The 15569-nt window shown below is 39.5% G+C and overlaps 1 protein-coding gene across 3 annotated transcripts in view; it reads left to right on the top strand.

The window, feature by feature from the left end:
* Window positions 1-15569, top strand: part of CERKL (CERK like autophagy regulator) — a 194109-nt gene that overhangs the window by 169194 nt on the left and 9346 nt on the right. For all 3 annotated transcript variants that reach the window (XM_072612552.1, XM_072612551.1, XM_072612550.1), the window contains 5 exons: window positions 7918-8095; window positions 8213-8278; window positions 10108-10133; window positions 10231-10339; window positions 14156-14252. In XM_072612552.1, the coding sequence (XP_072468653.1) occupies window positions 7918-8095; window positions 8213-8278; window positions 10108-10133; window positions 10231-10339; window positions 14156-14252 (476 nt within the window). The remainder of the gene's footprint in view (window positions 1-7917; window positions 8096-8212; window positions 8279-10107; window positions 10134-10230; window positions 10340-14155; window positions 14253-15569) is intronic.

Raw genomic sequence — 15569 nt, 5'->3', positions numbered from 1 at the left:
GGCTGGACCACTTTCCCTACCATTTCTTTCATTAGTTCCCTTGATATTCTGGACCTTTTTTTGTTCTTACTGATGAATTTTGATAATATTTTTTCTAACTCTGAAAAGAATTATCTGGTAGTTCAATTGGTATGGCACTGAATAAGTAAATTACTTTAAGTAGAATTGTCATTTTTATTATATTAGCTCAGCCTACCCATGAGCAGCTGATGTTTTTCCACTTACTTAGATCAGACTTTATTTGTGTGAAAAGTGTTTTGTAATTGTGTTCATATAGTCCCTGGGTTTGTTTTGGCAGAGAGACTCCCAGATATTTTATAGCATCTATGTAGCTTTAAACAGAATTTCTCTTTCTGTCTCTTGCTGTTGGGCTTTTTTAGTTTATATATAGAAATGCAGATGATTTTTGTGGGTTTATTTTGTAACCTCCAACTTTGCAAAGTTGTTTATTATTTCAGGTAATTTTTTACTTGTTTCTCTGGGATTCCAATAAGTATGTCATCATATCATCTGCAAAGAGTGTTAACTTAGTTTCTTCTTTGCCTATTCTAATTCCTTCAATTTATTTTTTCTTCTCTTTTTGCTACAGCTAGCATTTCTAATACCATGTTGAATCACAGTGGTGATAATGGACATCCTTCTTTCACCCCTGATCTTACTGGAAATGCCTTTAGCTTGTCCCCATTGCATTTAATGCTTGCTGAAGGTTTTAGGTAGATACTGCTGATTATTTTATGCAAAGTTCCATTTATTCCTATGCTGTCCAGTGTTTCAATAGGAATGGGTATTGTATTTTGTCAAAAGCTTTTTCTGCGTCTATTGAGATAATCATGTGGTTTCTGTTAGTTTTGTTGTTGATATGATCAATAATGCTAATAGTATTTCTAATATTTCAGTATCTCTAATTTAGTCTTTACTTGGGGATTTTCAATTTGTTCTTTTTCTAACTTTTTCAGTTGCATGCCCAGTTCTTTGATCTCCTCTTTCTCTATTTTATTCATATAGGCTTTCAAAGATATAAAACTTCCCCTAAGAACTGCTTTTGCAGTATCCCATAAGATTTGGTAGACTATCTCATTATTGTCATTCTCTTGAATGAAGTAGTTGATTGTTTCTATGATTTGTTGTTTAACCCACTCATTTTTTAGCATTAGATTATTTGGTTTCCAATTAATTTTTGTTCTCTCTCTCCATGGCCTTTAGTCCCATATAATTTCTATTGCATTATGCTCTGAGAAGGATGCGTTCACTATCTCTCACTTTCTGCACTGGATTGTGAGGTTAATGGCCTAGAACATGGTCAGTTTTTATATATGTGCCATGTACTGCACAGAAAAAGGAATATTCCTTTCTATTCCCATTCAGTTTTCTCCAGAGATATATCATATCTAGATTATTCATAGTTTTATTCACCTTCCTTTAGTTTTGGGTCCCTTTCAGGAAGTGAATGGTGGATTCTTTTAATGACGCTTTTGCCCTCTGGATCTAGGAATTCTGAGCAATATTCCTTGATGATTTCTTCGATGATATTGTCCAGGCTCTTTTTTTCATCATGGCTTTCTGGTAGACCAATAATCCTTAGATTTTCTCTCCTGGATCTATTTTCCTGGACAGTTGTTTTTCCAATGAGATATTTTACATTTTCTTCTATCTTTTCATTCTTTAGATTCTGTTTGGCTGATTCTTGATGTCTTATAGAGTTGCCAGGTCTAGAGGCCTGAGGGCTACCCGAGTCTTACCTTACCTATCACAGGTCTTCGGCTGGCCAAACCAGATAAACGTATGAGAGAAGAGACTTTCCAGAGTCGAACGAGGGTTAGGCTTTATTCAGGGTCCTGGTTACATGTGCAGGGGGAACTCTTCCTTAGGAGGGAGAGAGAAATCTCCCAAGGAAGCAAAAATCTTACAGTAAGAGAATGAAAGCAGAAGTGGAAGTGGGGAGAGAGGGGAGAGGGAAGAGCGAAGAGAGGAAAAGGGAAGAGGCGCCTTCTGTCCTGTAAGGGCCCCTCCCGCGCTAAGAGCACCTTCGGGCTTTCCTGACCCTAATTAAGCTCTCTGGCCACGTAGTTTGCACCTGAATACCATGCCTGTTAGATAACAATAGGTGTGCCCAGATCCGGGCCAGTCTCTAGGGCGGGGATGCCTCTCCCATCACGTTCTCACGGGAAGAGGCAGAAATACACGAGATAGCTCGGTCTCACTCCTTGATTCCCTGCTGTTTCCTGGGGGGCCTCATGAGAACTCTAAGATTTAGAAGTTCCCACCTTTACCCGCCCAAGACTGTCCACATGGAATTGAGCTTCCACCCCCAACATCTCCCCTTTTTTGTTTTGCGCAGAGCGCACATGGCTCTAGAGCAAATAGCGGCTGGAGGCTGAGTGGGTTAGGAAGGCCTTTAGCATATGAGTACCCCACAACAAGAACTTCATTTACACAGAAATCTGCAGCTAGCACAACTGACAAAGAGAGGCATCCAACAAAACAAAGATGAAACTAAATGGCTGAATTACAACAAGAGGAAGTGTAATCACTAATTCCAGAGCATATTCTAAGAGAAGTAGCTCAGTGCTGGCGCCTTACACATCACCACCCCCTCAGTCATGCAAATGGACCTCAATGGCCAAGCCTGTGGTATTCAGGCGAAAAGTTGGTCACCTCCCCCCCGCCGTGTGTCCTGGGTTCATGATATCAAAGTCCTCCTTCAGCCGCTGAAAGGAGATGCCTAGATGGAGTGGGCAGCAATGTCAGTGGTTGGGATGAGTGCTGCTTCCTCTCTGGGCAGCAAGGTCAAAGCTGTCAGCAGCAGACTCAGGTGGTGCATGATCCTTCTCCGGGGTCTCCAGGGTCTCTGCTTCCTGCGTCTCCGTTGTCTCCGACACCGGTTTCCACCTACGGATCCTTCTAATGGGAATCCATGCATCCCTTTTTCCTGTGGAGACACAAACATACCCTGGACCCCATATTAGTATCTTATATGGACCTTGCCATTTCCCTGAGGCCATATCCTTTACCATGGCCCATGTTTCCTTATTTCCAGCCTGGGTATTACTTTCCTTGCGGGGTTGTCGTGGAATAGTCACAAAATGTCTCATAGCTGGAGTAGTATGTGAGTTTTTTGAGACAGCTGTATCAAGCTCTGATTGTGTTAGGCAACCTCTTCCCCTTTTTTGTTTAGCGAGGATCGCCTTTAAGGTGAAGTTGATAAGAATGCATACTGGCTGTTTACTTTGGTATTGCTGCCTAGGGCTCTCTAATGCTTGATTAACATCCGTAAGGAACCTGAATTTTACGGATTTTTTCTTTATAACAAACGCAGGAGCATTCCAGGGTGACTGTGATGGTTCTATATTTCCTTTTTCTAATTGCTCCTTAACCAATATTTGTAGTGCCTGGAGTTTTTCTGGAGTCAGGGGCCATTGCTCCACCCAAATCGGGGTGTCTGACTTCCAATTCAAGGGTGGGGACTCCAGTGCAACTGCAATGGCCCTTACTAGAAATTTGATAGCCTCATCCCCAGGCGGCTCATGATGTCTCTGCCCCAGATGTTAAAACTAAGTCCTGGAATCACCAACGGCCATACGGTCCCTTGGCGATCCTCTGCCTCCCACTTTACTGGGTGCATTGTCTCTAAGGTATTTTGGCACCCTCCTATTCCCCACACTGGTCTCTGGCTTTCTTTGAGCTTCCAGTGCCGGGGTACTGAGCGACCGCTAAGGCAGGTCCTATCCACTCCAGTATCAAGGAGGCCAGTCATGGGAATTCCATTGAGCCAGATTGTACACTCAGGTCTATTCTGTCCTATTTCCTTTAGTAACTGGATTTGAACTGAGTGCTTTAAGGGAAGGGCAATAGCTATGGTAAGCTGATTGTCTATATGAGCTGGCTCGGCTACCACATTGGAGCATGGAAGTGCTGTGGTGCCAGTGGGATAAACTCCTGTATATAAAACTACGGGTGCATGAGAGGGGTTCTGTAATATCAGGGATTCCTCCTGTATGGGGTCTCTCAGGGGAATCATAGTAAACTGATGAGCTGCAAGCTGGCACTTATCTAAGCTGTAAAGGTGTTGCATTCCTTCCTCTGGCCCCATAATCTCCTGTATTCTCCCTCCAAGGGGCCGTCCCGATTCTCTGCCAAAGGGTACACTTTCGGGGCCCTCAAGGGGCCCCTCACCCCGTTTCCCGACTTCCTACATTGTCTAGCTAGGTGACCTGGCTTTCCACATGAAAAACAAGGGTCCTGGCCCCTCCCTGTACTTATTTCTTTCCTACACTCTTTCTTAAGGTGTCCCGGTTTTCCGCAGTGAAAACATTTTCTCTCCAAAGAGATGTTATTTAAGGCTGCGGCCAGGTACTTCCCTTGCACCTGTGCCAAGTACACCTGACTTCCTACCCTTTCACATCTCTGTATCATTTCTTCAACAGATGCATTCTTTGGCAGTCCCAGCATTGCATTTTTGCAGTCATGATTACAATTCTGCCGCAGCAATGTCTTTAACACTATCTCTGTCCCTTGATTCTCCTCTCCCATGTCTCGACCCACTGCCTCCTGCAGCCTGGCCACAAAATTAGTAAATGGCTCAGTGTTTCCTTGCGTAATCCTAGTCATGGGAAACTCTCTCTCTTTCTTAGAGGCTATAACCTTCCAGGCGGCAATAGCCATTCCGGCAATCAAGACATAATCGGCAGCCGAGTACTGTAATTGATTTCCTGTAGCCTCAAACTGCCCTGTTCCTGTAAATCGCTGATAAGCCTGGGGGGCCTGAGCCCCCAGCCCACTGGTAGTGCTCTTTACCTTCTGAGAAAATTCTGATACCCAAATCACATTCTGCCCAGGGGTAAGGCAGGCTCTGGCTAAGCTCTTCCAGTCATTAGGAGTCAGAATGAACTGACCACTGAGAGTCTCAAGCATGGCTATGACAAAGGGTGAATTGGGGCCGTGCTTGGTACAAGCCTCTTTGAGAGTCGCTACTCTCTTCCACTCTATGGGTATGTGGCTCCTCCGAACCCCACCGGGGACACTGGGGTCCGCTATTTCTAGCACAGGGAATGTCCCTACGTCTTCTCCATTCTCTATGGCCTTTCGTATTCCCTTTTCCAAACTGGACTGTGGCCCTGGACTGTCTGACCAATGGAGCATGCTATAAGGAGGCGCAGAGGGAAGACACAGTGTATTCTCCCCTGCCTCGCCTTTCCCATCTGCTAGATGGAGCTCCGAACCTATTTTTTCTCTACACTCCTGAACTTTCTGCTTGCCAGGGTTCTCCCCTCCCCTCTCTCCGCTTCCACTCTCATTCCAATCCCGCCCTGGTCTCTCCGGGCCTTCCAAAAGACTTTTAATCACACCGAATATCAGGAAATCTAAATCCTCCATTCCCCGGGGCATTGTTGTTCATAAGCGGTCATTTGTTCTCCGACTGCTCCCCATCTTTCTCTTGATATTCCGGTCTGCTCGAGCCAGGGAGAGACCTTCCAAATCCTTTTACAAAATTCTCAGAGGTCGTTTAACTCTATAGTGACCCCCGCCTCCCTGCATTCCCTGTAAAGTATCTTAGCCCAGACCTCCTGTTCCTCTGGCTTTATTACTGGCAATTGATTCCCCATCCCTGCCCTTTTCCCATGGGTGTGGGAAGCTACTCTCACTCTTTCTCTCCTTCCGAATCTAGGATTTGGGACTCGCGTCTTTCACAGCCCCTTCCGGGTGTCCCAACCACCCAGGATATCTGCGCTGGTCCCTGTTTGGAATGCGCCAACTGCCAGGCCTAGAGGCCTGAGGGCTACCCGAGTCTTACCTTACCTATCACAGGTCTTCGGCTGGCCAAACCAGATAAACGTATGAGAGAAGAGACTTTCCAGAGTCGAACGAGGGTTAGGCTTTATTCAGGGTCCTGGTTACATGTGCAGGGGGAACTCTTCCTTAGGAGGGAGAGAGAAATCTCCCAAGGAGGCAAAGATCTTACAGTAAGAGAATGAAAGCAGAAGTGGAAGTGGGGAGAGAGGGGGAGGGGAGAGCGAAGAGAGGAAAAATGGAGCCTTCTGTCCTGTCAGGGCCCCTCCACGCTAAGAGCACCTTCAGGCTTTCCTGACCCTAATTAAGCTCTCTGGCCACGTAGTTTGCACCTGAATACCATGCCTGTTAGATAACAATAGGTGTGCCCAGATCCGGGCCAGTCTCTAGGGCGGGGATGCCTCTCCCATCACGTTCTCACGGGAAGAGGCGGAAATACACGAGATAGCTCGGTCTCACTCCTCGATTCCCTGCTGTTTCCTGGGGGGCCTCATGAGAACTCTAAGATTTAGAAGTTCCCACCTTTACCCGCCCAAGACTGTCCACATGGAATTGAGCTTCCACCCCCAACATAGAGTCATTAGGTTCTACTTGCCCAATTCTAATTTTCATCAAATTGTCTTCTTCAGTTAACTTTTGCATCTCCTTTTTCATCTGTCCAGTTGTGTCTTTTAAGAAGTCATTTTCTCTAGTTAGGTTTTGTACTTCCTTTTCCATTTGTCCAATTTTCCATTTAAATTCTTCTGTGATTTCTTTTTTCATATTTTTAAATCAGTAGTTAGTTTTTCTTCTATTTCTCTAATTTTGCTTTTAAAATCTTTTCTGAGCTCTTCCCAGAATGCTCTTTGTGCTTCAGACCAGTTCATATTCCCTTCTGAAATTGCAGATGGGAGTACAGTTTCAGAGCTGACCTGTTTGGTATTTGTGATTTGGTCCTTGTCCCCATAGAAATATTCTGTGGTCTTTTGTCTTCCGCTTTGCTTGTTACTCATGATAATCATACTTTTCCTGGCTTTTAAAATAGATCTCTGTGTCTGGGGCACAGAGGGCTCTGTCCCACAGTCTTGTGCCTAGAACTTGAGGCTTTGTGTGTTGTTGCCTCTGGTTCTTTCAACTAGAAGCTAAAATACTGCAGCTTACCTGGTTCTGAGCTGGCTGGTATTGGAAAGGAGAGGCCAGGTGACATCTTTTTGGGTTTCTCTGGAATTACCCTGTAGCTCACTTGTTAAGTGTGGGAGAGGGGTGGTTTTGCCTTAGAGGTCTCCTCTCCTGAGCTAGAGCACAGGCAAGCTCAGTGGTTGGTGATCCTGTCTGTGCTAGTGTCTTCCCAATTCCCCTGGGTACTGAGGCACGCCTGGGGCCCTGATGTTGGTGGTTGCAGGCTTCACCCCTTGGGGCTCAGGATTTTCTCCCCGTTTGCTGAGGTGGGGTTGTCTGGGACAACTCTGGTCTTGCACTCATCTCTTTCAGCCAAAGCAAGAGGGACAGACCCTCCTTAGCAATTTTCCTAGCCTCATGGGCTAGGAGACTGTTTGCCCTTTCTGCTGCTCCCACTGTTTCAGGGTTTTTCCTGAGTAGATGTTCTCTGGGCTCTTCAAGGTTAACAAGGGGAGGGAGATAGCAGTTACTGATCACTCAGCCATCTTGACTCCCTGCTTTTCTTCTTCCATATGTATATATTTTTGATATAATGGAGTGCAAGCTAAATTTTTTTTTGAAGTGAAAGGTGATCTTACATCTCAGACAAGTTAGGTTACATTAAACTCTTACCATAAAACTAAAAGACAGCATGACTCAGATTAGTGAAAACCAAATATACTACAAAATAAAGCCATTCTAACCTTCTGTAGCTTCACTCATCATATGATGATCATCATTGAACCACAGGATTAGTACATATGTATTTTGCCTTAGTCTCTGTCTCCTTTGCACTATGATGCAGAACCAAATGGAAATTTCCTTAATTGGAGATAATAACTGGAAAAGAAAAGACCATTAATTATGGTACAAAGGAGCTCAAGATAGCTGTTATATTCAATTAATTAAACATAGTGCTCCAGATTTATTATCTGCTTATGGAAATTCACAATACTGCTTTTACTTTCTTATTTCATTATACTGATATTTCAGGGCATATGCAACCAGTAGATGTCTGCACGTTCAGTAGTACTGGCAAATTTCTTCGCTTTGGATTCTCAGCTGTGTTTGGCTTTGGTGGAAGGACTTTGGCTTTGGCAGAAAAACATCGTTGGATGCCCTCTAACCAAAGGAAAGATTTTGCTATGATTAAGACGCTGGCAAGCCTCAAGTAAGCATTTTTTTGTAGATCTCTAGAGTTCAGTGTTTAGTATGTTACAATATATGAGAAAGATGTTCACATTCCCATAACACCACACAATCTACAATAAAGTTTATTATCTTTTAGACCTGAGGACTGTGAAATATCATTTTTACCTGTAAAAGCCTTTCAGGACTTCCAGGAAGCCAGTAGGTATGTGTGTTTATGTGTGTACGTACTATTTGGCTAGACTTGTGATTATCAGAAACTGCCAGTAAGAAAATTTCTTCAGTGATTGCAGTCACACCTGTCTGCAAGATTCAGTCACAAACAATTTTCTAGGTTATTTGAAAAGTTAAGTGACTTGCTTAAGGTCACACATTCAAGATGAATTATTTGTACCTCTCTCTTTCCAAATGAGCCTGACTCTGTCCAGAACATTAAATCATCTTGACTGTAGGTTTTTCCAACTCCAAAGTCAGACCTCTGTATTTTGCATCGTTGCCCCTCCCTCTGCTGTTTCGCTTCCTGAAGAAATGTGAGGAAAAGGCAGTTGAGGGCAGATTTGACCCTGGTCCCAATAAGTTCTGGAATTAACTTGGATTTTTCATTTTGTTTTATAAGAAACAACAACTTTAGAATGAGATGGGAGGCAGAAGTAGGGAGATGGCCCAGGAATGAATGGAGTGGTACCCACTTTCTATTCTCCTCTCCAAGAAAGGGCTGGACTCAGGTTATCATGGAATAGGCATGGAGGATCAGTGGGGAGGGCCCTCTGCACTTTGGTCCCTTTCTCCTTACCACACTATACTTTCTAAGAAGTTAATTTCATTGTCCTGCACCCCTGAATATGTTGATAATTTACAATATTTCTGGGTTAAAGGTATTTTCACACACATACATATACACATATGCTCTAGGCAAACATAATTATCCAAAATGGTTTGCTTTAGAGGATTTAATCCTATAATCACATACTTAGCACAGCTATGTGTTTGACTCTAGGGATATACAAAGAAAAATTATATGGTCTTTTTTCTCAGGGAGTTTATAGTCTATTGTGGGCATAAATTAGGTTGACAGGTGTAAATAAATACAATTTTAACAGGAAGAGAGGCAATAATTTTTTTTTTTTTTTTACAAAACAGGATAGTATTTAACATTTCTTTTATACTTTTTTCCTATAGTCATTTCCCCCTCAGGTCCACCATAAGGTATAAAACCATAAAGCTATAATAAACTATGAACATAAATATACTATATATAATATATATATATATATGGTAGGGTACAATTGAAGAAAAGGAGAGATCCAGATAAATTGTTTGGGAGAACTTCAGTTGGGACAAGGCAGATGAAAGTAGAGATGAACGAATTAATATGAAAGATGCGAAGATATAATTTAAGAGACTTGGCAACTAATCATATATAGATGATGAAGGAGAGGGAATGATCAAAGATGATTGAGGCTTCAGGTCTAGAATGCTAGTAGGATATCATCAACAGGAATAAGGACTTGGGGAAGAAGAACAGATTGGCGAGAAGAGGAAGATACTGGTTTTGGAAAGGCTGAATTTTATGTGTTGATGTGCTATACAGGTAGAGATCTTTAGTAGATAGTTGGAAATATTGTTCTGACTCTCATGGGAGAGAGAGATTTGGATATAATTTTAATAAATAAAGGACTGGAAGCAAATGGGTTCACCCCCCCAAAAAAGGTAGAGGCAGAAGGAAAAAATGACACCCATAGTTAAGAGTATGAGGGGACTATAACTTACCAGAAGAGATTGAAGAACATTCTTACATTACTTGGTTACCATCTTCTCTAGACTACACTTTTATTTTTGAATGATGCATGCAATCATCAAACATATTATCACCAAACACTGCAATTTGACTTTTATTGAATTGTTTATGCATTTTGACTTAAAAATAAAGTTAACTATTCTTAAGGAAAAACTGTAGTATTTAGTTCTTTTAAAGTCTTTTAGTTTATATTTAGTATATCCATTTTTTTTCACACAATGCATTTTTCTTTTTAGAAATGAACAAATAACAGCAGAATCTGGTATGTTCCAAAATGGTCTGTGTGAAATTTTTAAAAAGATATTGGCAATATATTGTTACAATAAGTCAACAAAGTAATTATTTTTCATGACTTTTAGACTGTACTGACCAGTGGCAGAAGATTCATGGTCATTTCCTAAACATCAGTATCATGGCAATCCCTTGCTGTTATTCAATGACACCAGCAGGCTTAGCTCCTAATACCAGGTCAGTAAAGATTTAAAGCAACTCAAATAATATTTACAAGTTCTGATGCCTTCCTCTACAACCATTGAATTTTCTCCTTAGAATACCTTCTATTATTCTTAATGGCTGTTACCTCATCCTGGTGTGGATTGTCTCAGTCTCCAATCTCAGAGATAATCATTAAGTTTTTATCTGTAAAAAGAGGACAACCGTTCAGTGAGATTTTTTCCCCTGAATCTGTGATCCTATAAATATGGGAAGCTATTGGGGTGGGATTTCCCTCTGTTGATATAGATTTGTACACTAAGTATCAGAAAATAGATGAATGTAATAACTTTGGTCCAATGATTAATTGATAACTTCAGCAGAGTTGCAGGAAGCAAAATAAGTTTATGAGAAATCAATAACATTTTTGTACAATAACAATAGAAATAGAATCCAAAAGACAATATCTGAAATTCAAAATAACCCAAAAATTCATAAACTACTCTCAATATTAGTACAAATCCTATTATGAAATTCTCCTTAGAGAACAACTTAAATTGTGGGAGAAGTATTCAGTGCTTTTAGCAAGGCCATGCCAACATAATAAAAATGACAGTACTACCATAGGTAATTTTCATCTTAATGATATACCAATTAAACTATCAAAAGGACACTTTACAGAATTTGATAAAAATAACATTAATTTGGAAGGAAATAATGAAAAAAGATAAGAAGGGAGAGTAGCACTTCCAAACCTCAAACTATAATATAAAAGAGCATTCATTGAAACCATTTAGTATTGTTTTAAAAAATAAAGAAATAGAGCAGTGGAAGACTAGACAAGAGGGAATCAGAAATAATGGAACCTAATAATCCATTGTTTGGTTAACCCCCAAACATAAATTGCTTAGGAAAATATTATTTGATAAGAACTGCTGATAAAACTAGAAAGCAGTCTATCAGAAATTAAGTTTAGATCAAAATTTTATACAAAATTCCACAATAAATTCAAAATAGATACATAGCCTCAGTATTAAAGATACTGTCAAAAAATTAGAAAAGATGTAGTAGATTACAGACCTTTCATTGCTATGGGTAAGAGATTTATTCTTAACCAAATAAGGGTAATGGCAGTATAAAAAGATTTTTAAAATTTATTATATGAAATTTAAAAGGATTTACACAAACAAGATTAATGAATATAGGCTAAGAAGGAAAGCAGTCAATTGGGAACAAATCTTTGTACCAATTTTCTTGGATAAGGACTTGGCATCCAAAATATATAGTCAACTAACTAAAAATATAAGACCAGAAATCATTCCACAATAGATAAATGGTGAAAGATATAAATAGTTCTCAAAAGAAGAACTGCAAATTCTTAATGAACATATGAAAGAAAATTCCACATAATTAACAATAAATAAGAAAAATTCAAATCACAACATCCCTGAGGTTTTGCCTCACATCCAGCAAATTGGCAAAGAAAACAGAAGATAAAAATAGGTTATGTTGGAGGGTTGTAGAAAGATAACCATACTCACAGATTGTTGATAGAGGTATGAATTAGTGTGTGTGTGTGTGTGTGTGTGTGTGTGTGTGTGTGTGTGTGTGTGTGTGTGTTCATTCGTGTGTGTGTTCATCCTTCATTTCCAAAGAAGACCATGACATTAGAGAAATGATGACATGTCTTGCAGTTGACTTTGTTTTGAGTGAGGGAGGGCTGTGCAGGTCACCAGCCTCACTTCTCCTCCAGAGCCATCTGAATCCAGTGACCAGATATTCATCGGGATGACTAGAGATGACCCAGGATGAGACAACTGGGGTTAAATGACTTGCCCAAGGTCATACAGCTAATGAGTGTCAAGTGTCTGAGGTGAGATTTGAACTCAGGTCCTCCTGACTCCTGCACTGGTGCTCTATCTACTGCACCATCTAGCTGCCCCTATGAATTAGTACAATTATTCTGGAGAGCAATTTGGAATTATACAAATATTGTGGCTAAAATGTCCATAATATGACTTGAAGTTTCTACTGCTAAGCAAGGAGGTAACTGATAAAAAGAGTCTCCATCAACCCCAAAATATTTGCATCAACACATTTTTTTTTTTTTTTGCAAAGCACTGGAAACATAGTAGATGCCAATCAATTGGGAAATGGCTAAATTGTGATACATCAATTTAATGGAAAATTACTTGTACTATCAGAAATGTTGATTATGATGAACACACAGAAACATGAAAAGACTTACAAGAACTGGTACAAAGTAAACAGAGCCCAGGAAGCAATGTACACTGTGGACGACTGCACCAACATAAATAGAAAGAACAACCATAAAAGAATAAAAAATGAATATAGTCAAATTATAGAGAACAAGTATGACCTCCAAGAAGAGATGTGAGAAAATATTTCCTTTGCAGAGGTGGGGTATCCATAGACATGGGCTATTCCATATATAGTGAGAGTGCTTGAGGTCATTGATCACTTTTTCTGACTTTTACCCACCTCTTCTGTCCTTAAAATAGAGTGCATTGTCATAAGAGATGACTCTCTTGGAGTGATAGAGAGGGTAATTTAGGCAATGTAAAATCAAAATGGATCCATAAAAACACATTTAGAAATAACTTAGGTCAACATGTACTAGAGAAAAATCATTTGCTCTCTTTTAAAGTAAAGCCTAAAACACTACACAGGACATGGTATTAAAAATAAATTAAATGGAGGCAGTACAATGTGGTAAAAAGTATAGTTCTTAGATTCATAAAATTGGAGTTGTACTCCCATATTCTCCTCCAACTTTTTGTGTAACCTTGGACAAGTTTTGAAGTCATCTATCAATATCTTCTTTTGCAAATTAAGGGGGTTAAACTAGATGATCTCCAAATTCTCATAAAGTTCTGTAATCCTATGACTTTTTAAATTGAAGAGCTTTTCGCTTCAATTCCTTGTTGTCTACTTCCAAATCTTTTTCTTTGAATTAGAATTATAATCATTTAAATGAACATAAGTAATATTTAATGTCTAATTAAAGACTCTTCCTATTAGTTATTTTCCCAAGTTATTTGGTGCCTCTGCACATAAAAACACATTGAAATCACAAAACACACTTAAATGTTTTCATATTTTGAACTTGATCAGTAATTATTTTTTTACTCACGACTAAGACATTCAAACTTGACCAGAAAGTTTAAAAATTTCAGATGGATGTGGATGTCAAAAACCCTCTACATCTTAATGTCAACCATAGTAATATCTACTGGATACCTTAAATTAAAACCTTGCAAATACCCTTTCCCATTTGAACCTAAAGCTTCTGTAGGATTGGGTAATTTTCTTTATTGAGGTACACTGAGATGCTCTTGAGTTAAATACAGCCATAACCCCAAAATTACCCTTTCCTGTTCCCCTTTTTTACTAGCCCTGAACTCCCCTGACCTCTCTACCTGCTTGGAATATTCTGAGTATCTGACTAAGAAATACTCATTGTGCTTAGTGTTTTTTCCCATTATGCCTTTAATTGTGGATTCCTAGTAATTTTATGTCATGATAGTTGAGCAGAATGTATTGATTTTCTTGGCATGGAGCTTTTTCGTAAAAGAGACTTTTGAAGAAAAAAATTCATCCATAAGCAAAATTGATTAGAAATCGTCTATCAGTAGTTTTAAAAATGTCACTGCAAAATATTAAGAAAAATATAGAATAATGTAATATTGTTAATTTGGTTTTCCTCAAACCTGTTAATAAATCCTATGTTTATATGAGAAGAACTGTATAGATTTCTTGTTTTGTGCTAGAATTCTAAACTAAATACTGAATTAGATTTCTTAAAGTAAAACAAAAATATTTAATTTACAGATTAAATACTGGAAGTATGGTTCTTACCATTGCAAGAAACACTTCTCGACCAGAGTTTGTAAAACATCTGAAAAGACATGCCAGTTTAAAAAACCAGGTATAGTAAGTCCTTCTTGGATATCCTATTAAAAACCCCAACAAAACCTGATAATCATGGAGGGAACTTTATTGCCAGTACTCACAGGGATGCCCTTCCTTAAGAAGGCTTAGTTTCTTGTCTGACTATATTAGCCCCATCTTATCTGAGTTTGGAAATCACTAATCACTCTACTAGAGATTAGCCTCCTTAGGACCATCTGCTATAGTTCAGCCCTGTGTCATTTCCATTACATCTCAAAAGGGAGTATAAACCTACGAAACTTAGGAAAAGCAAAGAATTGTTTTACTGAAGTATGGAGCAAATTGAGATTAACAGCATGCCCTCATGTATAGATGCCACCCTTTGGAAAGGAAAGACATCTTTTTTCATGCTCTTTGGAAGAGAACATGATGATATTCAAAATTTTCGTTGTTGATGTTATGGCAACAGATTTTCTTTCATATTGTGCCCTTCACATTTCTCAGATCTTCTCGTGTAAATGAGCATACATTCAGCAGTTAGCAGAAATGCACTGATCCAAAATTCACAGCATTTCAAATGTAAACATTATTCAGCTTGACATTTGGAACTAGAATAAATCTTAATTTTTTCACCATTCAAGAGATTCATTGTATCTTTAAGAGCCAAAGTGGGGAACCTAAATCATATCCTTTCTGCAACCCATATGATGCAATGGCTAAAAACCTGAGCTACAAATATGAAAAAATCAGTACATTTCTAAAACTTTTTTCAGTCTCAGCTATAGTGACACCAGGTCTTCCTAATCTCAAATTCAGCTTGATTTTAACTCTGCTATGTTGTCTCTGTGCAGTGCACGTAGTATTCTGCTCAGGAATGTAGAGTTTATATGGTAGGTTAGAAAGTTTCCCCTCAATCTTCATATAAATATTAGGATCTGAAGGGAAACCAAGATATACAAATGTAGCTGTAACACAAAATGTTCTATTATTACGAAGTCATATGACAGTAAGTTTTCTCTGTTTATTTTAAGCAAGTACACCCAAACTTAGGCCATCTAAATGTATGCTAGCCATCACAATACTCAAGTTGAGAAACTGAACATTTATTCCAACTTGGCTGATATTACTAAAAAACAAAAATGAAATGACTACTTCAGAATTGCCTGGAGATCTAGTTTATAAGACTCACACAAAAAGAAAAATAAACTTAATATGTTTTATCCACTCCTTCAAAGAAAGAGAGAGAATTTCAGGCATGGGAAACAATCAGTACAAAGGTCCAGAGTTGGAAGGTGTCATGTTTGGGGAACAGCAGTTAGGCCAGTACAGATGGGCCATAGAGAGTTTGGAGAAA

The sequence above is a fragment of the Notamacropus eugenii genome, chromosome 5 (assembly GCF_028372415.1).
Source record: "Notamacropus eugenii isolate mMacEug1 chromosome 5, mMacEug1.pri_v2, whole genome shotgun sequence".
Lineage (NCBI taxonomy): Eukaryota > Metazoa > Chordata > Mammalia > Diprotodontia > Macropodidae > Notamacropus > Notamacropus eugenii.
Note: the sequence above shows the minus strand (reverse complement) of the source record. Positions and strands in the feature narration are given on the sequence as shown.